The sequence below is a fragment of the Squalius cephalus genome (genome assembly GCF_949319135.1).
Source record: "Squalius cephalus genome assembly, chromosome: 1".
Lineage (NCBI taxonomy): Eukaryota > Metazoa > Chordata > Actinopteri > Cypriniformes > Leuciscidae > Squalius > Squalius cephalus.
Genome location: NC_137122.1, coordinates 14,221,666 through 14,246,181, shown reverse-complemented (window position 1 = coordinate 14,246,181; position 24,516 = coordinate 14,221,666). Strand labels below are relative to the sequence as shown.

The 24,516-nt window shown below is 39.6% G+C and overlaps 1 protein-coding gene across 2 annotated transcripts; it reads left to right on the top strand.

Annotated features, from left to right (window-relative positions):
* Positions 1–381: 381 nt before the first annotated feature.
* On the top strand, positions 382–24,177 carry LOC307163867 (galactose-specific lectin nattectin-like). 2 transcript variants are annotated; one of them, XM_079880156.1, is made up of 6 exons: positions 382–550; positions 4,627–4,662; positions 8,123–8,202; positions 10,060–10,197; positions 23,803–23,923; positions 24,015–24,177. In XM_079880156.1, the coding sequence occupies exons 1-6, from the start codon at positions 493–495 to the stop codon at positions 24,071–24,073; spliced, it is 492 nt and encodes a 163-aa protein (XP_079736282.1). In that variant the 5' UTR covers positions 382–492; the 3' UTR covers positions 24,074–24,177. The 2 variants fall into 2 exon arrangements, with proteins under 2 accessions (XP_079736282.1, XP_079736283.1); XM_079880157.1 differs by lacking the exon at positions 4,627–4,662 and having other exon boundaries at positions 24,015–24,167.
* The last annotated feature ends 339 nt before the right edge of the window (positions 24,178–24,516 follow it).

Below are 24,516 nucleotides of genomic sequence, written 5' to 3'. Positions count from 1 at the left end.
ATATAAGGTTTACACATGGGTCTCTTGAAGGGCTTCTTTTACAAAAACCCAGAATTCATTGTTTTCTAGGGTATCTATGTTACGGACAGAATTTGGCCGTTTTTTTACAGCAAGGTTTTATAACCTTTGGTTTATAAACCATGTACATAAAACATGCACACTAATGCAATTACAAAATTACACTACTGAGTAGATGAATAATAAACATTTATTCTGTATTCATAGAACACACGTAAAACAATAATGGTATTATAACAGAAGTGGCTCAAGTACAAACTATACAAAAACATTGTTTGTACAGGAAGTGAGAACAAGTGATGCATGATGCTGATAAACACACTCCCCTCCAGTATATAAACAGATCAACCAGGGCTCCGCTCCACGACGCAATATCCAGACGTTGATATTGATCTACTGAACTGGTTTGTGTCACAAAAATACTTTGTAATAATTAATTCTGAATATTTCTGTTTCAGTATTCATTGAGAAACAATGGCGGTCTGGACTGTCTACCTGTCTCTCTGTCTTCTCATGGCTTTGAGTGCTTCAGGTAAGAGCATTATTCAACGTTTCACATCATTACTGTTATTTTAACATGAATTGTAGCACACCTGGGACTAGTAATGACTAATCAGAAGAATGATCTGTAAAATTTAATTAGTTGACCTTACTTAAAAAAAGTATGCAAACGCTTTGCCTCAAAAAAATTAAGCAAAGTAATCTTAAGATTAGTGAGTTAGAAAAGTTTGTTTATTTTAAGTGTGTAATACTAAACCAAGCAGTACCACTAGCACGTTTTTTTAATGTTCATGCAACATAATAGCCATGATCAGAGGTGGGAAATCCAGGGGCCAATGAGTAGAAGTCCTGCCATATGTTTATTCCACCCATGAACTCAGTCAGCTGATTTCACATCACAATACCTCAGTGAATCAGGTTATTTCATGATGATTGTAAATCCATCAACAGGTAACCATCATCACCTGATCTCATTTCACTTTAGCTTTCTTTGCTGCTGCAAATGTGTTTAACAAACACACTGTCACAGCAACCAAAAAAAGATAAAAGATATAATAAGAGCTTAGAGCCCAACTAATGGAAATACTAATCACTGTTATGGTGACTTCAAATGAAACACATTAGAGTTAAATCCCTGTTAATTCTCAATAAAACTTCTGTAGACGTCTGACAGAAATAAAGTCAGTCTGGTCAGTAATAAGTGAAGCTGGTAATGCTGTTTGTGGAGTTGTTTAATCCTCCTCTGCTGAGATCTTCACAGATTTAATGTCTTCTTTTCTCTTCAGTTGATTTCATCTGAGACTGTGGCTGAAATGACTCCTTATTTAATATACACAGATTTTTTGGCTACGATAAGGTCCAGTTCTGGTTTATTTCTTTGCTCTTGGCTGACATGTGGAATTGCTATGCAGAGGTGTGAAGTCCAGGTTCAGAAAGTAAAAGTCCTCCTCAGTATTTTGTTCCAATCACCTGGATTTGCTAATTCAGACAGGAGAGAGAACTAATTAGTGAAATCAGCTGACTGCAGGGCCGCGGGAAGTTGGGGTGCTGGGGGTGCTGCAGCACCCCCTGTTTTCACAGAATTGCAAATGCACCGCATATGTTTGTTCATTCAAATTTATACATTTTTAGCATTTAGTCATTTATTTGTAATAAACACTTTAAGTGGGCTATTTAAAAATTGTTATTTATATGTTAAATTATCTTTTTAAAACATAAGCGCAGAGTGTTATGTAGGCTAATATTGTGTGTGTGTGTCAGAATTTGTCAGCAGCTGCTCAAAAAACAAACAAACAAAAAATCCCAGTCAAAAACCTTACTGTCAGTGTTTTGTAAGGAACAGGCACATATGTCAAATATAGCAGGAGACATTTTAACTGTTTACTAATAAAACAGTTATTTTTTATGTCAGTGTCTGTCGGCTAGACAGATTAAGTTGACGACTCGCGATCTTCGCAGCGCCAGAGAGAAATGCACATTTCATACGAATTAGGCTACATAAGCAGCGCAGTTTTATTTCGTTTTGAATTGTTCTGCTTAAAAAGTGGTGCTTAAAAAAAATCAGCACCCCCAACCTAAAACCTCTTCCCGCGGCCCTGGCTGACTGAGTTTATGGGTGGAATAAACTATGGCAGGACTTCTATTCATTGGCCCCTGGATTTCCCACCTCTGGCCATGATTAGTGTTAACTTAATTTTTTCATTTTGTGCGGATTGCTTGGTATAAATTTAACCCCACTTAGAATTACTAAATACTAGGGGTGTAACGATTCATCAACTACATCGATGTATCGATTTATATTCCTACGATCCAACTGGATCGATCTGTGCTCGGCAAGTTGGCCTTCCGGACGACATATATCGATCTAATATCGTTTTAAAATAATGAATCGATTGTATCGATACTAGGAAATAGCGCATTGGATTTAATCACGTCAGACTTTATATGGATGTTTTTTCTTTGCACTTTTAATGATAAAGGCGTTAAACGCGACTCGATTCAGTCTGCCTATCTTTGTCGTCGTTGTCATGCGTGACGCGCCAGCAGCAGCGCAAAGACAACAGTCAAGTGGCGCAAAGTCTCTCACTTCAGAAAAACAGATTTTCCTGTCCTCTCAGCCGCTGTACTGCAGGAGCGCGCACTCTTCAATCGCGCGCGCTGTATCACTTCACTAAAGTCATACGAGAATGCAACGTCGTAAATTAGTAAGTTAAGAAATAAAAGTAAAATACCAATAAATTACGTTATTGGTAGGCTACGTCATGTGTGTTGCTATTTATCAGGAGCAGTTTCCATGTTTCTTTACCAGTTCCTCTAAGTATTGTGTATCGCCACGGTAGCCTAATTGCTGTTTGTGTCCATAACAAAATGCCACTAACTGGTTATTTTGTATATTTTTATATGACGACTGTGGTGGCTCATACCAAGATTGTATTTACACAAACTAGTTTGGGACTGCTATTTAATAGCTTAACCTAGCAGTGCCTACTGTCTATTTGTCATATTCTTTTTTTTTTTTCTTTTTTTTTTTTTTTGTTAAGTAAAGGGGGACAGAACTTGTGTGTCAACAATTTTGGTGTAAACAAATGTATTATAAAAGGCCTATAAAATTCCTAAAAAGGTGGGTCGCGGCTTGATGACCATGGGGAAATGTGGGTCCCATTGCCAAACTATTCAAAACATCATTCAATGTTGTGATAATCGTAATTAATAATCACAATTACAATTTCAAGGGAATAATCAACAATTATCATTTTTGTCATAATCGTTCAGTCCTACCTATTAAAATAAAATGTGAATGCATTTGACATTAATTTGTTTTACTTGTTTTTTTATATCCATAATTAATTGATACCTGATTACCTTACAATAATTTTTGGCTAAAAAGTCACTGAATCGATTTCAAGTCAATGAATCGTTTCTGATCGTATCGTTCTAAATTAACCAATATCGTCCTTGAAACGTATCGACAACCATGAATCGCGAATCGAATCGAATCGTTGTAAAAACGAATCGTTACACCCCTACTAAATACAGTACCTACAACTTAAAACTTTTAGTTCTGCTCACTCATTTTTCAAGTTCACTTAAATGAAAGAAACCAATTTCCGAGTTAGGTTTACTTTATTAATTATAGCAGCACTATCCTTGTACAGCATAATATTTAGAATTTCTTAAAAGTTTTTATTATACAAAACAAAACAAACAAACAAACAAAAAAAACAACACAAAAAAAAAAAAAAAAAAAAAATATATATATATATATATATATATATTTTTTTTTTTTTTTTTTAGACACATTGACATCAAGAATCAGCCTGTGAATCTCAACAATTGTGACAATTATAAAGCATGTTGCAGTGCATTCTGGGTGCAACCAATCAAAACTCATTAATGGCTCCCATCATGCATTGCTGCATGAATAAATAATGAGCTTATGATCAGAGGTAATCTGTTTGTCACCATTGCTGGGATTCATACACTAAGTCTAAGTCTGCGTGTGCCAACATAAAAAAAGACGTTTTTTTTTTATTATTATTTATTTGATTATTTGGATTTCATTGAAATGGCTTAAAATATTATGCTGTACCAGGACAGTGCAGCTACAATTAATAACGTGAACCTAACTGTCAATCAGTTCAAATGATTGTGAAATAATGATTATGTTAAAACACAACCAACACCATCAGATCACCTTTTCTCGTTGTTCATCTGGCTGTTATAACTCAGGTACAGCAGCCAAACAAACTCTAAAATTAATGATCAAGAGTGGGTCAAGAGCCCAACTAAAACAAACACTGATCAACACAATGGTGGCTTAAAATTACGGTTTTCTCCTTCAGCCAATAGTAGGTCATAAACTTACTTCTTCTAAATGAATCCAGCTCAAGTTGACTGAGCTGGTAAGATTTTTCAACCTCAAAGTACAAGTAACTTACTAAAAGTGAGTGTTAATAGCAGGTTGAAAAAAATTATTAAGGTGAATTTACTATTTTTATTTAAATAACATGTTTGCATTTGCAGTCATAGTAGAATAGCAGTACCACTACTACTGCTGCTGCTATTAGCAGTTCTGTTTTAAAAATTTAATATTTCTTTCTTTTTAAGTGGAAGCGAGGCCTGTTAGAAGTACAAATTGTGGCGGTAAGGCATCTCTTGTCTTCTACTTCAGTGTGTACACAGTCCAAAAGTCCAAAACCTTTGCATTTCTCTACCTTAACAAGTGTGTGTGATACCTGATGATCATTTTCTCCAGCATTTTTCTCCATGCTTTAAAAATGTCATAAAGAGCATCTTGGAAACAAGAAAATTTGACTGAAAAACAGGTTTGCATGATTAATGTAAACAAAAACTAAAAAATACTTATTTGATTAGTGCAAAATCTTTAATGTCTTTTCACATCATGATCTTTCTCTATTAAAAACAATGTTTAATCCTTTGTTTATTTAAGGTACACTATGTAGCTTTTATACAATTTTAAGTTTTGAGTCAATACATCGTCAATCCTTCTTACAAAACATGATTCACTGATTCACTATGGTAAGCCTGTTATAAGTGTTTATATTTTAGACCTGTCGGAATGGTTTTCATGGGAAATTGCGTACATACATCACTCACCCGTGCGTGTCTCGTCATATACGTAAATAGAGAAAAGTTGCTCCGGCTACTTTGCCATGTGTCTGGTGTGTGAGTGGCAGGGGTTAGCTTTCACATGAGCAAGAAAGGAAGAGATGGAGCAGCAAAAACCCGTTTAAACAAACACTGAACAGAGGAGAAAAGAGAACGCGACAGAACTCGTAATAAAACAAGAATCAACATCAGCTTTAGGAGATGGAGAGAACTGAGGGGTTTGAAATGTTGTAAAAGTGAAGTGGAGATGATGGTGTTTTTATTACTCAAAGGTGTTTTATTGAACAGATAGACTGTCTAGCAGAGTTCACTGTAAAGCATCTACACAGTAAAATCCCCAGTGTTAAATCAACACTGCTCAGAGCACATATGGTCAGGGGCGCAGATAGAATTTTTTAACTGGGGGGGACCAAGCTGTCAGCAAATGATTTAAACTCAATTCGTTATTTTCGTAATTTGGGCTTTAACTACCCAGTCAACACTATGATCTCACAGTGATGTCACCATGTGGTCACAACGTCTGCAATCTGAGTTCACAGTGTTCTAAAAGTGTAACCGCACAGCGCTCTCACTGTGTGCTCAAACTATGACCACAATATGAGCTCATCCCAGCTAGAAATGTTATTGTTCTATGAATGTTTTGAGAGCATTATGTTATGTTCTTGTAATATTTTCTGTAGTTAATTTTATTTTTGTAACCAGAATGTTCTCCTAAAAGGTAGGATAACACTCTCTATAAACATTTCAAACATGTTTAGTGATGACATTGATAGAACATTATCCCCCCTAACATTCTTAGACAGTTATAGCGGGAAGTTTCGATGTTTAGAAATTATGTTTAAGAGGTTTACATGTTGAAGTTTGTTTGAAGAGTTTGGTCACCATTGTAGAGGTCAGTGTTTGCTGTAGTTGGGCTCTTTGGTCTTAGGGCTGGGCGCTTTAAATCGCAATATTGTTATGCGCATCTCGTCAGTAAAGCCGGTTCCTTGATTAGTAGTAAATCACCATCACCTGCTTTCAGATGGAGCGGCATTGACTACAAAGAGCCGTAGTTAACTGACAAGCTGAGCCATATCGCACTAATATCGCGGACGTATCGCCAGCGATAATTAATGCGATATGGCTCAGCTTGTCAGTTAACTACGGCTCTTTGTACACAGCAAAAACTCCAGTGTTAAATTAACACTCCTGGGAGTGTATATGAGTCCACACTCAAGAGTGTTGAAGTTAATGAGATATAATTAAGTGATTAATTTAGTGATGATTGAACATTATTGAAGTCACCTGATGTTAACAAGCAGAATCACTGAAGGAGAAAATCTCAAATTGTAAGTTACCGTTATGACGATCAATGGTTGCTTTAGTTGGGCTCTAGGCCCATATATTATTAACTTTAGATTTTGTTTGGCTGTTGTTTCTGAATTATAATCACCAGTTGAACAAAGAATAAAGTGATCTGATGATGTTGATTATGTTATGACAATCATCATTTGAACTTGATCACTGAACTCATTAAAATCCTTCTTTCTGACTTCGATTTATGTTGTTGGTTAGTGAATCTGCATAAATGCCCAGAATTTTTTTATATAATATAAAGGATTTCTTAAAAGTTGTTACAAAAAAAAAAAAAAAAAAAAAAAAAAATATTTTAGGCACACACAGATGTCAAGATTCAGTCTATGCATCTCAACAATGGTGAGGAGCAGAATATTCAATTAGGAAAAGTAAATTACATAGACAATTCAGATCATAATTTATTCATACCGCAATGCATGATGGGAGCCATTAATGAGTTGTGATTGGTGGCAGCCACTGCAACATGCTTTATTATTGTCACCATTGTTGAGATTCACAGGCTGATTATTGATGTCTGTGTTTTAAATGAGTTTATCTGAATGTCTATTGATCAGAAAAATGTTTATTAAATATTTTGAATTATAAGTAAAGTATTGATAATCATAGTCTGAAGAATCACTAAACTGCTGCTAAGTTAAACCAAACTATCTCAATAAGTTTCCTTTTTCAGATCACAGCATGATTATGTCAAAACATAACCAACACTATAAGATAACATTTTACTTTGTTCATGTAACTGTTATAAATCAATAACAGCAGACAAACAACAGTAAATATTAAAGTAAACATATAATAGTCTAGAGCCCAACTAAAGCAAACACCCATCACCTTAATGGTAACTTACAATTTGTGATTTTCTTCTTCAGTGATTCTGCTTGTTAACATCAGGTGTCTTCAATAATGCTCAATCATCACTAAATTAATCACTTAATTATCTCCTCAACCCTAAATGCCGCTTCATCTGAAAGCAGGTGATGGTGATTTACTACTAATCAAGGAACCGGCTTTACTGACGAGATGCGCATAACAATATCGCGATTTAAATCGCCCAGCCCTATAGTGTCCATAATATGAGCACACAGTGAGTGCACAGTGCGGTTACTCTTTTAGCTCACTGTGAACTCACATTGTGGTCATATGGAGAGATCACTGTGAGATAAACGTGTTGGGTGGGTAACACTCTTGAGTCTGGAGTCATATAAACTCCCAGGAGAGTTCAATTGACACTGGAGTTTTTGCTGTTGGACCGCAAGGTAAATATATGTAACTTTTTGAGGATCAAAAAGCATTAAAAGTTACATATATGTACCGTTTCTTTTAAAGGTTAAGGTACAATATTGTACCCTTGAGGGTACAGCCCCAGTGACAAGCCATTGTACCCCTAAAGGTACAATTATGTACTTTATTTTCTGAGAGTGTATTGTGAAGCGTCGTCTTCATCTGCACTGTCATGCAAAGCCGAAGCACGACCACAACAATGTTGCCTTTTTGTGTTTTAACCGGTAAATGGACAAAAGTTGCACACTGTACCTTAAAATTCTTAATTTAATTACATGAAAGGTCATTAATGGTAAAAAAGAAATAAAAAAATAATAACACACAAATGTCCTTTTAACAGTGTGTCAGGCTGGATGGTCTGCCTATGGATGCAGATGCTTCAGGTTTTTCAATATCGCTTACAAGTGGATTGATGCCGAGGTATGATACATTCATCTTATAAAATATATAAAATATAATTTATATGACATAAAAATCATGCAAGTCAATTATCGCAGGAAACTAATTTATATATTAGGGATGGGCGATATATCGCACAATATTGTTATGCGCATCTCATCAGTAAAGCCGGTTCCTTGATTAGTAGTAAATCGCCATCACCTGCTATCAGATGGAGCGGCATTTACTACAAAGAGCCGTAGTTAACTGACAAGCTGAGCCATTTCGCATTAATATCGCGGACGTATCGGCAGCAATAATTAATGCGATATGGCTCAGCTTGTCAGTTAACTACGGCTCTTTGTACACAGCAAAAACTCCAGTGTTAAATTAACACTCCTGGGAGTGTATGAGTCCACACTCAAGAGTGTTTAAGTTAATGAGATAATTAAGTGATTAATTTAGTGATGATTGAGCATTATTGAATACACCTGATGTTAACAAGCAGAATCACTGAAGGAGAAAATCACAAATTGTAAGTTACCATTGTGGTGATGGGTGTTTGCTTTAGTTGGGCTCTTGACCATTATATGTTTACTTTAGATTTTGTTTGATTGTTGTATCTGAATTATAACTGCCAGTTGAACAAAGAAAAAAGTTGTTTGATGACATTGGTTATATTATAACATTCATCATTTGAACTTGATCGCTGAACTCATTAAGATCCTTCTTTCTGACTTCGATTTATGTTGTTGGTTAAAAGCATAACTGTGAATCTGCCTAAATGGCCAGAATTTTTTATATAATATAAAGGATTTCTTAAAAGTTGTTTTTTAAAATTATCTTTCTTTTAGGCACACACAGATGTCAAGATTCAGTCTATGCATCTCAACAATGGTGACGAGCAGAATATTCAATTAGGAAAAGTTAATTACATAGACAATTCAGATCATAATTTATTCATACCGCAATGCATGATGGGAGACATTAATGAGTTGTGATTGGTGGCAGCCACTGCAACATGCTTTATTATTGTCACCATTGTTGAGATTCACAGGCTGATTATTAATGTCTGTGTTTTAAATGAAGTAATCTGTCCATCTATTGATCAGAACAACATTTATTAAATATTTTGAATTATAAGTACCAATAATCATAGGCTGAAGAATCATAAAACTGCTGCTAACAAGTTAAACCAAACTATCTCAATAAGTTTCCTTTTTCAGATCACAGCATGATTATGTCAAAACATAACTAACACTATCAGATCACATTTTACTTTGTTCATTTAACTGTTATAAATCAATAACAGCAGACAAACAACAGTAAAAATTAAAGTAAACATATAATGGTCTAGAGCCCAACTAAAGCAAACACCCATCACCTTAATGGTAACTTACAATTTGTGATTTTCTCCTTCAGTGATTCTGCTTGTTAACATCAGGTATTTTCAATAATGCTCAATAGTCACTTAATTAATCACTTAATTATCTCATTAACTTTAACACTCTTGAGTGTGGACTCATATACACTCCCAGCCCTAACAGTGTTAATTTAACACCGCTCCATCTGAAAGCAGGTGATGGCGATTTACTACTAATCAAGGGAACCGGCTTTACTGATGAGATGCGCATAACAATATCGTGCGATATATCGCCCATCCCTATTATATATATATATATATATATATATATATATATATATATATATATATATATATATATATATACATACAGTATAAGCAGAACCTTTTCTACAAAAGTAGTCCCGCCTCAAAAGACAGATCTTAGACTTCATGGCTAAAATAATACATTTGAAAGCATGTCACAGATTTTGGAAAAAAAAAATATATATTTTTTTTATAAATAGTGGTGTTTGTTGATGTCTCTGCCTCTACAGAACTTCTGTTGTCACTTTCATGGGAACCTTGCCTCTGTGCACAGCTATGGGGAGCACACTTTTATAAAGAGCCTGGTTACTGGATATGAAACCCCAAAGAGTGGCTGGACCTGGCTCGGAGGCCATGATGCGGTTCAGGTATGCAATTCTTTTTTTTTTTTCATGTTTTTTGTGCTACTGGGCATTAACAGTTACATATAGATTAAAACAAATTTTACATTAAAACATTTTTCAAAATGCATGAAGATAGATGTGTTTTTATTAGTGGTGGGCCGTTATTGGCGTTAACGTGCTGCGTTAACGTGAGACTCTTATCGGGCAATAAAAAAAAAAAATAGCCGTTAATCTATTCTCAAATCTGGGTTGGGAGCTGGGTCTATACTACGCAAGCTATGATGACTTTCACCTTGATATTTTAGCGCGGATGTGTACCTAGCCGAATTCGGTTCGGTGTTCGGTACGCATTTTCAAACCGAACGGTTCATTGGACCATTTTTCCTGCCAACCAACATTTCGTTATTTCAAATGTAGGTGGGTCACGCGTGGCAAGCGTGCTCATAATGTAAGAGACAATTGTCCGACATCAAATGGCAAACGTAATGTAAGCGGAACGAAACTGAGCTACTCGTTATTGTGTGGTTGACGAACCGTTGTTTATCAGTGTAGCGTTTATACGCCCGTATAAATATCATTAATTATTATTCATAACGAATTATGATCAATAATTAATAATTTAATTATTTTCAGAATTTACTGTAACAGAATCAATAATATGATCATTTATCAGTTCATCCAATGAACAGAAAGCATAAACAATTATTAACTCTAGGAAATATAATATCTTCCTGGCCAAGAAAGAATAACCCCCTAACAGTAAATTAAGAAATAGGGTAAAAGCATAGGTAACTTTTGATCGAAGTTCAAGACAATAAATTTGATAAGCACATACACAAGCAATATCTTTTCAAATACAAACAATACTTTATTGATTATATACTAACACATAACTAACACAAACAAGACTCTATTGATTATTCTAACAACTAACACAAACACACGCGCACGCATACACACACATTCATACAGGTTGCAGAAAGGAAGAGAGTAATAAAGAAAGAAATACAAAAAGAAGAATGAGTTTGGGAAGAATGAGTTTAAGGGTAAGAGGAAGGAAATTCCGAATTTCTATATGCACTTGTAAGACATGACCTGAACGAACCATCAATCATTAATTTAACCCTTCTATCGTTTCTTAGACAGGTTATTACATTTATCAAAACACCAGTTCAGCTTAAGAGTCTGGAGGTAGTCTACTTGCGTCTTTGCTTTTGCGTTCCTTTTGGGAATTTCTTCTGGTCGGCGTCAGGGTTCGTTCGTTGGTTATGGTCTCCTCGTGATAGAGGGGGCGAGAACCAGTCACGTGTGGCTGGCGGTCGCGGATGTTTGATGCGTCTTTGAAGTTGAAAGCGGAGCGTTGCAGAAGAAACGTGGCTCGAAATCTTGTCGCACAACTTAACTCAGAACCGAGACTCACAACGGAAAATAAAGGAAATGATAACTCAGAAAAGAAACGAAAATTTAGACGATAGTAAGATGGCTTGAATACCCATCTTATCTTAATTTGGGTTGGTCTGCTCCTCAGTTACATGGTTATAGTCTGGTTCAGATCTTCATCTTTTTCTGCCCATCTCTCTTGAGAGTGATAGCAGAGCCTTTCTTGCAGAGAGCGAGAGCACAGAAAGAGAGCTTCGAGAGTAGAGAGAGCAGCGAGCGAGAGAGTGTTTTTGGGTCTAAGGGTTTTAAACTAAAAGTTTGTCCCCCCTCCTGAACAGAGATCGGACCAATTAGACATCGGCTTTGTTTGCAAAGTCATAAATCATGCGTTATCTGGGATCTCCTTACTAGCAGAGAGAACAGAGGCTACAGTTTAGATATTATTACTATTAAAAGAAGATCAAAACATATTACACAGATATCATTCAAGCCATCTTTTGAATCTCGGGCATACGATCATACTGATATGAAACACAACACACTCTCATTCAAACATCTAACAGTTATAACACTTACATGAATTATATGGGATCAAAACATATTATCTTATTAAAATATGCATATAAGTGGTGGAAACAACACAGGATTGTGTAGGTGCATGATTGTTTGATCATGAGTTCATTGAAAATTGTTCTTGAATGGTTTTATGTATTTTGCTCTGGAAAGTCTTTTGGGGTGCATGGATAGTTCCGGCTGACGTCTGTTTTGTTCATCTCTTTGGTCCTTAAGAAAGACGGGGTCTGTTAGTCGCAGGGGGTCATGTGACCTCTTGTTAGGGCCCTGAGCAGTAATCATCTCTGCACCAATTTGTCTTTTAAAAAACCCCTCACATTGACAAGCTTTTCCGTTAGTTTGGTCATAAGAAGGGTCTTTTGCAGACTCTCTGGCACCGGGATGGGTGACTTATGGCTCTGGCCTTGGTGATTTGACTCTGGAATGTGCGGACACTGTCTTTATCTTAACCAGTCAGTAGTCGGCCACAACGCTAGCATTGATCAGTTATTTCGTTATTGCTGGGGGGCTCTTTTAAATAGTCAGGCTGGTCGGCACCTGGATCCCGTGACAAGATGGATGAGGATACGAAGTCCTGACCAAATCTTGAATTAATATTCTGTTTGAATTAATATTCTGGAAGAAGATTTAGTCTGTGTTTGGTTCAATCCTCATTATTGCTACATCAGTTTGGACCAAAGCAGCGCGAGCCGATCTTGATCAAGCGACACTGTTAGGGGAGAGCCGGGACAGTTGAAACAGTTTTCTAAGATAAGGTTACAGATAGATTTTTTTATTTTTTTGTGATTAACATCTCACATATGTGTTCTCTTACACAGCAAAATCCCCAGTGTTAAATCAACACTGCAAATCAACACTGCTCAGAGCAAATATGGTCCCACTCTACAGAGTGTTAAAGTAACACTAAAGCAGTGTTAAATTTAATGAGATAATTAAGTGATTAATTGAGTGATGATTGAGCATTAGTAATGAACACCTGTAGTTAACAAGCAGAATTACTGAAGGAAAGAGAAACACAAGAACTACAACTGACTTTTAGTCACAGCCTTAGATTAAATCAACTAAAGATAAGAAGAAGAGATTCAATCTGTGAAGATCTCAGCAGAGGATGATTAAACAACTCCACAAACAGCATTACCAGCTTCACTTATTACTAACCAGACTGACTTTATTTCTGTCAGACGTCTACAGTTCTTATTGAGAATTAACAGAGGTTTAGATGTTGATGTTTTAAAATCACCATTAAAAAAATCACCATTATTGTGAACAGTGTTGCCTTTGGTTGTGCAATTTGACTCTTGACTTCTTAGGGGAGTTTATGGTTTTTGTAACAGTGTTTACTTAAACACATAATTTGTTGTATGGAAAGCCAGAATCAAAGACAGTCAGGTGATAGGCCTATAGTTTTCAACATCATAAAGTTTGCAAATTTTATCACTGACTGAAAGTGGTTATTTGTTAGTAATATATTTCTTTTTTTCAGATGAGAAATCAAGCTGATTTTTTTTTTTTAATTATTATTATTTTTTTATTATTATTTGGAAAGTAATCTTTGGACAAACACACAGGGTGCTTCTCATTTCTTATTTGTGCATCCCTCGTTTCCTTTCCTCGCTTCCTTTCCTCGCGTCTCAGCTCCGCCCCCTGTAGGATGCGAGGGAAGGCTGCAAGGAAAAGATGCGAGGACGGAGGAATCGAATGTAACTTTTTTTTATACATTGGAATACTTGATCACTCAAGCGTTACTTCATCGCGTCATCAGCAGCCCTCAACGGATCTGCCCTTATGTTGTTGAAGTTTGTTTATTTAAGAAATTCATAATAAATAATAATAAAGCAAGATACCCTGTTGAAATATGTGAGATGTGTGGTTTATTTAAACTGCAAAGGTAAAGTATACATTAAAATGATTGTGACCGATGTGAAGGGGGAGGAGAATTTAGAAGTGCGTCACGTTTAAGTCGATAAAACTCTTCCGCATAGGATCCACCTGTGTATCCTCGCTCATGACTCCTCAGGAAGCCTCCTAACTCCTCGATCCTCGACTCCTCGCGGTGCAATTAGAGAAATGAGATGTCCTTCAAGATGGCTGAGCACGATCGGTTTCTGGGTCAGAGGATGGAGGACTGAGGAGAGAGGAAACGAGGAGGGATATTGAGTAGCACCCACAGACATCAAGAATCCACATATGAATCTCAACAATGGTGACATGCTTTATATGCTGCAATGCATTCTGGGAGGCACCATAGTATAAAACGCTAGGCTCCCTGCATGCATTGCAGCATGAAGCATGTCACCAATGTTGAGATTCATATGCTGCTTCTTGATGTCCGTTTGTTCCTAAAAAAAAAAAAAAAAAAAAAAAAAAAAAAAATGATGATTTTCTAACAAAATCAGCAATGTATATAAAAATGTCTGCTCAGTATCAAGAAAGGTGTAAGCTATTTTTTAATAACAAATGACATCTTGTGATCTGGGAAAAGATTAGTGAATCACTCTACTTTATAACAATGAAAACTAAACCACCTGAACACCTTTGTTTTTGGCATTCTTTGTAACAAGTTATGTGCTTTGGTAAATACTGTTACAAAGACCAAAATTGTACTTAAAATGCCAAGATTCAAACTGCCCAACTGAAGGAAACACCGATCACCACAATGGTGGCCAAACATTTTAAAACATCAACATCTAAACCTCTGTTCATATGACAGAAATAAAGTCAGTCTGGGGTGCGTTTCCCGAAAGCGTCGTTGGCCAACTATGGTCGCAAGTTCATCGCAATGTCCATTGAACTCTATTGGTAACGACGGAACTTGCGACCATAGTTGGCCAACGATGCTTTCGGGAAACGCACCCCTGGTTAGTAATAAGTGAAGCTGGTAATGCTGTTTGTGGAGTTGTTTAATTCTCCTCTGCTGAGATCTTCACAGATGTAATGTGTTCTTTTCTCTTCAGTGGATTTCATCTTAGACTGTGACTGGAAGTCAGTTGTCGTTCTTGTGTTTCTCTTTCCTTCAGTGATTCTGCTTGTTAACTGCAGGTGTTCATTACGAATGTTCAATCATCACTCAATTAATCACTTAATTATCTCATTACCTTTAACTCTGCTTCAGTGTTATTTTAACACTCTAGAGTGGGACCATATTTGCTCTGAGCAGTGTTGATTTAACACTGGGGATTTTGCTGTGTAGTATCATGTGTTATTCAGTACAAATATAGAATGATTTAAGTAAAATTTGACTTTGAACGACAGTTGTGCTTTGTTTCAATCGTCCCGCCTGTGCGGGACGATTGAAACAGGGGTGGGACGGATGAAACATAACAGTTTAAACGGCAACTATTCATCTAATGCTTATTTTTGTGAACAATACCTGACAAGTAACTTATGTACATATTGTTACAAACATATTTTGTAATTTATTTTAATTTAAAGGTTCATATTAACCATTTTTGTTCTGTCGCCCAATAAACAATCGGCGATAAGCCTATGCGCATTTTGTAATCTTTCTAATAGGCTATTTTGACGAAGATAGACAAATCCGTTTACAATTAATTTTCTTACATTTCTTCCTTGAGTCATATTGAGTGTTTGCTAGTTGAATAGCCTGTTATTATGAAGAAAACGAGGTCAACCAGAAGACCATAAATTACATTTATTGAAGATTGGAGATTGGACAATTGATGATTATTACAGAGATAGCATGTGTTTTGTAATTGAAAATTAATTTGCATTAAAAGAAACACAAGTCTAGAAACAGTATATGAATCTATGAACAGTATAGGCTATGACCAGGTTTAACTTGCAGGACGCGCGGTCGGGACGGTTTAAACACTTGTTTCAACCGTCCCGACAGCGCCTCCTGTCATTTAAACCGTACTCGGTTACTAACGTAACCTCGGTTCTCTCTAGAAGAGGGAACGAGTACTGCGTAATTCTTACACTGCGGGAAAACCTCTTTTCCACGAGATATTGAAGCCAAAAAATTATCCTTATAATTTGTATTATTGCAAAACGCGTTGCAGCAGCACGCGGCCATGGGCGAGACGGCTCGCGCGCCCATTGGCTACTCTGCGGCAACTGCATCAGCCAACCGAGTGAGGCCTGAGGTGACGTGAGGTGAGGCCTGAGGTGAAGGGCTCTGCCCTTATCCAGCAGCTCTTGTAGGAAGGAGAGAACCTCCGTCACCCCACAGTCGAAGGGTGAAAAGCCCTGAGCCGTGCACCAGCCAGAGAATACTGACCACTTCGAGGCATAGAGCCGTCTGGTAGACGGCGCTCTAGCCTGAGTGATAGTATTTTGCACCCCCTTTGAGAGGTCAGCGGGTACCCGTTGAGCGCCCATACATGAAGAGACCACAGCTCCGGGTGTGGATGCCAAATCGCCCCTTTGGCCTGAGAGAGGAGGTCCCTCCTCAATGGCACTGGCCATGGGGCAGTGTCTGCTAACTGCATCAGAACTGGGAACCACGGTTGGTTCTTCCAGAGCGGCGCTACGAGCAGCACTTAGCATCTTACTTCCCTGATCCGTTCTATCACCTGAGGCAGGAGGGAGACGGGGGGAAAAGCATAGAGCGGGCAGCGCGGCCATGCTTGGGCCAGCACGCTTTTGCTCTTGGAAAAGAACACGGGGCAGTGAGCGTTTTCGTGAGACGCGAACAGGTCCACTTCCGCTCTGCCGAATCTCTCCCACAACAGTAGGACTGTTTGCGGGTGCAGAGACCATTCGCTCGCCGGAATGTTGTTCCTGGACAGTCTGTCTGGCCCCAAATTCTGTAGCCCGGGCACGTGCACTGCCCTCAGCGAGCGCAGGTTGTGCTGGGCCCATACCAGGAGGCGTTCCACCAGCCTGTATAAATTTCGGGATCTGAGACCGCCTTGGCGATTTATGTAGGACACCACTGACATGTTGTCCAAGCGGACTAAGACGTGGTGGCCCTTTATCTGGGGACAAAAACGCGTCAGCGTGTTGTCCACTGCCAACATTTCCAGACAGTTGATATGCTGAAGCTTTTCCCGTTCTGACCACTGGCCGAAGAACGGTCTGCCCTCGAGCAGCGCTCCCCATCCCGAGGTGGAGGCATCTGTCGACACCACTTTCACTCTCGAGGAAGTCCCCAGGCTTACACCTTATTGGTACCAGTCGTTTGCCTTCCAAGGTTTCAGAGCTGAAAAGCAAATCTGATCGACCTTGAGACGAAGCTGACCGGATGCCCACGCTCTGCGCGGTACCCGCGCTCTCAACCAGAACTGCAGAGAGTGCATGCGGAGCGGAAAAAGCGGAAAAAGCTCACTGCAGGCGCTGAATGTCCAGAACGCGCTGTGATGACAGCCGCGCTATCATAGACTGCGAGTCCAGAACTGTGCCCAGAAACGATATCATTTGAGTGGGGTTCAGAGAGCTCTTCGCCCAATTGACTCTGAGACCTAGATTCTCGAGGTGATCGAGTAAAATGGTCCTGTGCTCCATGAGCTCTGATTGAGCTAGAATCAGCCAGTCGTCCAAATAGTTCAGCACTCGTATGCCTCTGAGTCTGAGGGGTGCGAGCGCTGCGTCCATGCACCTCGTAAATGTACGGGGTGCTAGGGACAAACCGAACGGCAGGACTGTGTACTGATAAGCCTGGCCCCGAAGGCGAATCTCAAGTATCGCCTGTGACGTGACGCTATCTGTATTTGAAAATACGCGTCCTTCAGATCTATTGACATAAACCAGTCTCCTCGGCGAATATGCGCGAGGATTTGTCTGGTCGTGAGCATTTTGAAACTGCGTTTCGTCAATGCTTTGTTCAGCTGTCTTAGATCCAGTATGGGTCTGAGACCCCCGTCTTTTTTCGGTACCAGGAAGTATCTGCTGTACAGCCCCCCTTCGCTTTGAGCTTGAGAAAAAGGCTCTATATCCCCTTTGCTCAACAGTTTTGATATTTCGGCTCGAAGTAGGTGTGCTACTTCTGAATCCACCGTAGTTTCGACGCGTGCTGTGAAGCGACGAGGGCGTCGACAAAACTGTAGCGAATAGCCTCTTCTTATAATGTCTAGCACCCACTCCGAAACCCCTGGAAGCGCTGCCCACGCATCTGCGTGGTTGGCTAGGGGCTGGATGCGGAGCGCGCTCTTCGGAGTCCCGTAGGACTCACAATGTCTGTGAGTAAGTGTGGGCACGGAGGAGCGGGCACATTTACTGCTCTAGACGCGCTGTTTATGTGAGCACTGGGCAGTGGGCACGTTTACTATGCTAGATGCGCGATCGACCTGAGTCGATTATATGAACGCGGGCCCTATGTGAAGGGCTGTGCTTGTGCGTAGGGATGGGCACTGAACAGTGGGCATCTGCTCTACACTTATAGCACCATCGGCCGTGGCCGGGACAAAATACACTCTTTAAAGGATTTATCTGGGTAGCCGTAAAAACGGCTTTTGTGTGCAGGCAAGCGGGCAGCTGTACCGGCTTGCACACTGCAGGATACGCTGGAACAGTGACAATTCCTGAAACTGAAACAGCGGTGCGCTTTGGTGAGAGTTCGGCCGCAGCGGGACTCGACCACCGGCGCTTTCCTAGGCGTGCAAGGATGGTTTCGGGGCTTCCGGTTTCACCGCAATCCTTGGCCGTGACCCACGCGGAGCGGGGCTGCGGCTAGCCCAGCGAGAGCAGGGTCTCGAGCTACGGTCTTGTCAAAGCTGTGATGAAGCAGGGGGGGGCGGATGCTGTGGCTGAGAGCTTCGAGCAGGCGGCTTAACGCGACCCGTCGCAGAACCGGAGCGCTTCGGAAGGAATTGCTTGAAGGCTTGTGACGCTTTCTGTGCCTCAGCGAATCTCTCTACAAACTCGTTGACAGAAGATCCAAAGAGGCCAGCAGAAGATAGTGGAGCGTCGAGGAACGCGGCGCGCTCAGACTCAGACATCTCCGTGAGCGTCAGCCATAGATGTCTCTCAGCAACAGTGACAGAAGCCATGCATCGTCCAATGGCCTGTGCAGCAGACTTAGTAGCGTGGAGATTGAGGTCTGAAGCGCTTCTTAAGTCCGTTAGTCAGATAGCGTCAGGTCCCATCTCATCCAGCTTTCGGAGGAGAACACCCTGGAATATCTGCAGCGTGGCCATCGTGTGTAGTGCTGACGCAGCTTGCCCAGCGGCAGAGAAAGTTTGCGCGAGCAGCGTTGACGTCATACGGCAGGCTTTAGACGGCAGCACTGGTTTCGTCCACCGTCCAGCAGAGGGCGGGCAAAGGTGGGCTGCTATCGCCTGTTCGACCGGCGGAAGTGAATGGTAGCCTCTGTTTTTAGCATCATCGAGTGTAGAGAATGCTGGTGACACAGACGAACGTGTTTGTGCTGAATGGGGAGCGCTCCAAGCTTTGGCAACTTCTTCGTGAAGCTCAGGAAGAAAAGGAGCCGGCTTGAATTCAGACGAAGCGCGCTCCCCGGGGAGGAAGCAACCATCCAGCCGGGTGTGAGAAGGAGGCTCAGGTGCAGACCACTCGAGGCCGAGGCTCACCGCGGCCAGCGTGAGTATACGCATCAGTTCCTTCTTGATGTTAGCTCTCTTGTTTGGTTTGCGAACAGGAGGCGCATATCAACAGAGCTCACCCAATCCTCGCTGGCCAAGGCCAGCAGAGAGCAGGTGTCATCCTCTCCAGACACGGCTTTCGAATCATCCTCCTCGATGGAAACGGCGGTGGACCGGGGCCACTGCGCGTCAGGAAGTGATTCAGCGGAAGCCGGTGAAGCAGGCGGGCGAACCGGCGAGCTTTGGCTCGGAGAAGACTACCAGGCGAGTCCTCAGAGTCACCATAGGCAGTAGCTCGCAGTGAGGGCAGCCACCGTCGGCGAGCGCGAGCGCTGCATGATCTTCACCCAGGCAGGAGACGCAGATAACATGGCGGTCTCCCTCGCTGAGTGGGGCTCGGCACGAGCCGCAGGAAGGCATCTTTAAAAAGACGCGAGCTCTTTTAGAGTGTGTGTCGCGGAGCGAACACACACACACACACACACACACACACACACACACACACACCAAAGAACAGTGAGAGTAAAAGGATATAGGCGCCTGATAGCGCAGCGGGAGCGGCGGCAGTAGAAGGCGGCGTGGCCAGCGGCTCTAGGTGGCTCGTCCCGCTGAAAGGCTTCTTCAGACGGCGCGCGGCTTCTCTCGTGATCCAACGATGCGTGAGCTTCGCTGAAGAGATGAAAAATCAGGGATCAGCTGTCCTGAGCCTTCCTTTATAAGGCTAAGCCACGCCCGTTTCGGCGGGACGTGACGCGGAGGGCCTGACGTCATCTCAGACCTCGCTCGGTTGGCTGATGCAGTTGCCGCAGAGCAGCCAATGGGCGTGCGAGCCGTCTCGCCCATGGCCGCGTGCTGCTGCAACGTGTTTTGCAATAATACAAATTATAAGGATAATTTTTTGGCTCCAATATCTCGTGGAAAAGAGGTTTTCCCGCAGCGTAAGAATAACGCAGTACGAGAGACCTCTCGTAAGAGAACTCTTTTGCCCTTAAACTAAAAAACTCTGATATTGCACACTTAAGGGTGTGTTGCAGTACTAATACACCTGCCGTATTATCATTACAATGGCACATGAAACAATAAATCCAACTTGTCAGTCAAAAAAAAGTACCGCACGAAAGAATTCACTTACAGCACTCAAAAACAGCTTTGTGGCTTTAACCCTCTGGGGTCTGAGGGTTTTTTGGGGTCCTTGAGATGTTCTGACATGCCCTGACATTTGTGCTTTTTTCAGTTGCTTATAAACATATTAATGGCAAAGGTGTAAATTCACTCTATTTAGCACAAACAGGGCTACCATAATATGTGAACAACTTGCATGTACATGTTTGTATTTTTGATAGAATAATGTTTATGCATGTTTTTTTCAAAAACAAAAAACTAAAGTTTCTGAAATAAGGCCATAAAACACATTCTAAATATATGTAAATAAGACTTTTGACTAATGGATGACGTTGCCTAGAATTTTTTCTTCAAAATTATGTGAAAATCATCCTGCCTAATCATTCACATAACACAATACATTGATTTAAATCTTGTAAAACACTTTTTGTTTGGAAAGGCCATATGCGGGTGGGCGTGATTCACACCTTAGGAGACAATGGGGCCCGCATAATGAGGCTGCATACGTAATGAGCCTTTCATTCAGGTGTGTGACTGAGCCACAAGAATGCAAGGACAATATATAACTGGTTTGTTGTTTTTTTCCACAAATTTTGCTTGCAAATTGTACAATATCCAAGGTAAACATTTCTAGTAATTGTGCAGTTAATTGTTCTCATACTGTATTTTCAGATTTGGAATATATTCTCTTCCCAAATGTGTCACTAATAAAGCATAATAAAATTATTTAAAGAGAAGGCTTATAATGACCTTTTAAGATTTTGTTTACATCTATCCTTATATATATATATATATATATATATATATATATATATATATATATATATATATATATATATATATATATATAATTTGTTTTTTTTAAGGTTATACAATTACAACAACATTTAAAATTGTAACAATATTTCCAGTGTAATCTCTCTTTGTATTCGCGATTCATATTTAAACAGTATTTTTGCCTAGTAGCTCCACAACAGCGTGCATCTGTGCGTTCATTCATAGAAACGCGATTCATATTTAAACAGTATTTTTGCCAGCTGTAGTAGCTCCACAACAGCGCGCATCTGTGCGTTCATTCATTCATTGAAACGCGATTCATATTTAAACAGTATTTTTGCCAGCTGTAGTAGCTCCACAACAGCACGCATCTTTGCGTTCATTCATTCCGATTAGAACAAAGCAAACAGAACTGACCTAATTCCTCAGCGGGATCCGTTTGCTCCTCGAAATGATACTTCCAGAACTTCTGAGGTAAATTTTTGCAGGATTATTATCAAGATAGTATTATTCCTCACAGCATCGTAAAGTACATAAGTCTGAAAGTGAACTCGCGGTGTGTGTTAACCAGCTGATGTGGGCGTTTCACAGGTTTGTTTGGGTCGCCTCACATTTGCGTTTGAATAGCGCGCGCTCTCCGTGGGCGGAGCACATTAAAACTTAATTAGCTGAGATGAGAACGACTGACATCTCTCTCTTTGCATACATATTACATAAACTGTGAATATTTGTTTTTTATAAAAATTACTTCATTTAAAAGAAGAGAATTCAAGCTTCATGCCTGTGTGACTGTATGCCTGTTTGACTGAGTATTCGCTGAGTTACAGTTCATTTTCGGACGCGTTTCAGAATTGACTTCACTGACGGAGAGTAGGCAGAACTCGCATCATGTTTATTTTTCTTTATTTGGCGAAAAGCACAACACTTTGTTTTTATTATGAGCATACACACAAAAAAAATACACACTAAACAGGATCGATTGATGTATAACACAAGCATATAAGATAAAAAAAATTTTTTTTTTTTTTTTTTTTTTGCACTCATACGGAAAAAAACGAGCCTATCGCGCCGGCGCGATAGCCGACCTCAGGGGGTTAACTCCAAAACGGCACGACGTAAAGAAGAAATGTTTTCGCGGGTATGGTAGGCATTGCGTGCTGTACGTGCTGACGAAATTTGACGTACATGACGTGAGTGGTTTTCAAGGAAATCTCAGTGTTTCATCCGTCCCACGTTTCAATCGTCCCGCCTCTCCCCTATACTACACAGCGCTAAGAGATCCAGTAAATAAATCATTTGAATTCGCCACAGAAGTAATAACATTGCTGCGAGATCTAGTGAGAAACATTCACATTTCTCCGTTATTAACGGATCAAACAGCGCTGACGTGGAAGCCAGGAAAAAACATTGTCATGAATGAACTATCCAGTGTCCACAGATCAGCAACATTCACCATGGATTTACTGTAGTAGCCTAAAATTAACTGCAACCATGGAAGTTTGGCAGGAATAGTAGGCTATAATGCTTGCTTTCAAGTAACATTAAGTTTTTTTTATTTTTTTTTATTTTGACATTATGAATAAAATTGCTGCCCTCAAATGTTAATCTGAACTAAAAATAGACCTTTGTTTATAACTAAACTCAAAAAAAAAAAATTGTCTAAAAATAAGATTTATGTATTTGAATTGCATAACAAATTCCCATGCATTTGGATTACATAGTTTTAACATAAACCAATCAATAATCTGAATGTGATTCATATTTTTAAGTCATACATAAATGAAACAGATAAGATTTATGCAATTGTATTAATAAACTGAATGCGATTTATATTTGTCAGTCATATGTAAATGAAACAGGTAAGATTTATGTAATAGTACACAGAAAAACGCCCATGTTAAATTAACACTGCTCAGTGTTCATATGTGTGCACACTACAGAGTTAAAGCGGTCTTGAAGTTAATGAGATAATTAACTGATGATTGAGCATTAATTATGAACACCTGCTGTTAACAAGCAGAATCACTGAAGGAAAGAGAAACACAAGAACTACAACCGACTTCAGCCACAGCCTCAGATGAAATCAACTGAAGAGAAAAGAAGACATTAAATATGTGAAGATCTCAGCAGAGGAGGATTAAACAACTCCACAAACAGCATTACCAGCTTCACTTATTACTAACCAGACTGACTTTATTTCATTTGTGAGGAATCATCTTTTAGATGAATAAAGATTACATTCAGCTTTGTTAGCTGTGGACATCTCTCTTCACAGGAGGGAGATTGGCTCTGGAGTGATGGATCCCAAATGAACTTTAAAATATGGTCATCTGGAGAGCCCAGTAACTATGCTGGAAAAGAGCACTGCCTTGAGATGAGCCATTACAGTATGTCAAGTAAGTAACTATCTAAATAAACTAAATACACTCTTTTTTTTCTTAATCCACAAATGATGAAAACAAATATTTTTGCTCTATCTTGCAACAGATAGCTACTGGTTTGATGAAAAATGTTCTGAAAAGAGGCCGTTTGTGTGTGCGTACTGAACCAGCATGTGAAAAATCAATGTAGAAGAAACAAGCTACTTTGACTCATTATATTCCCTTTAGAAATGTTCAATGGAGGTAATAAATGTGTTTTAAAGAAGTTTAATCGTGTTTGATTGTGTTTTGTGAATAAGTTACACTAAAAAATGCTGGGTTGTGTTAACCCAATGTTGGGTCAAATATGGACTAACCCAACGTTGGGTTAAAAATTCAATTTAAAAATGGACAAACCCAGCCGTTGGTTTACATTTTTAATGTAACCAATGCAATTTGTCCATTTTTAAATTGCATTTTTGTCCATTTTTGATTTTGTCCAAAATGCAATTTGTCCATTTTTAAATTGCATTTTTTAACCCAACGTTGGGTTAGTCTATATTTGCCCCAAATTGGGTTAACACAACCCAGCAGTTTTTAGAGTGTAATGACTCAGTGACTCCTGTTAA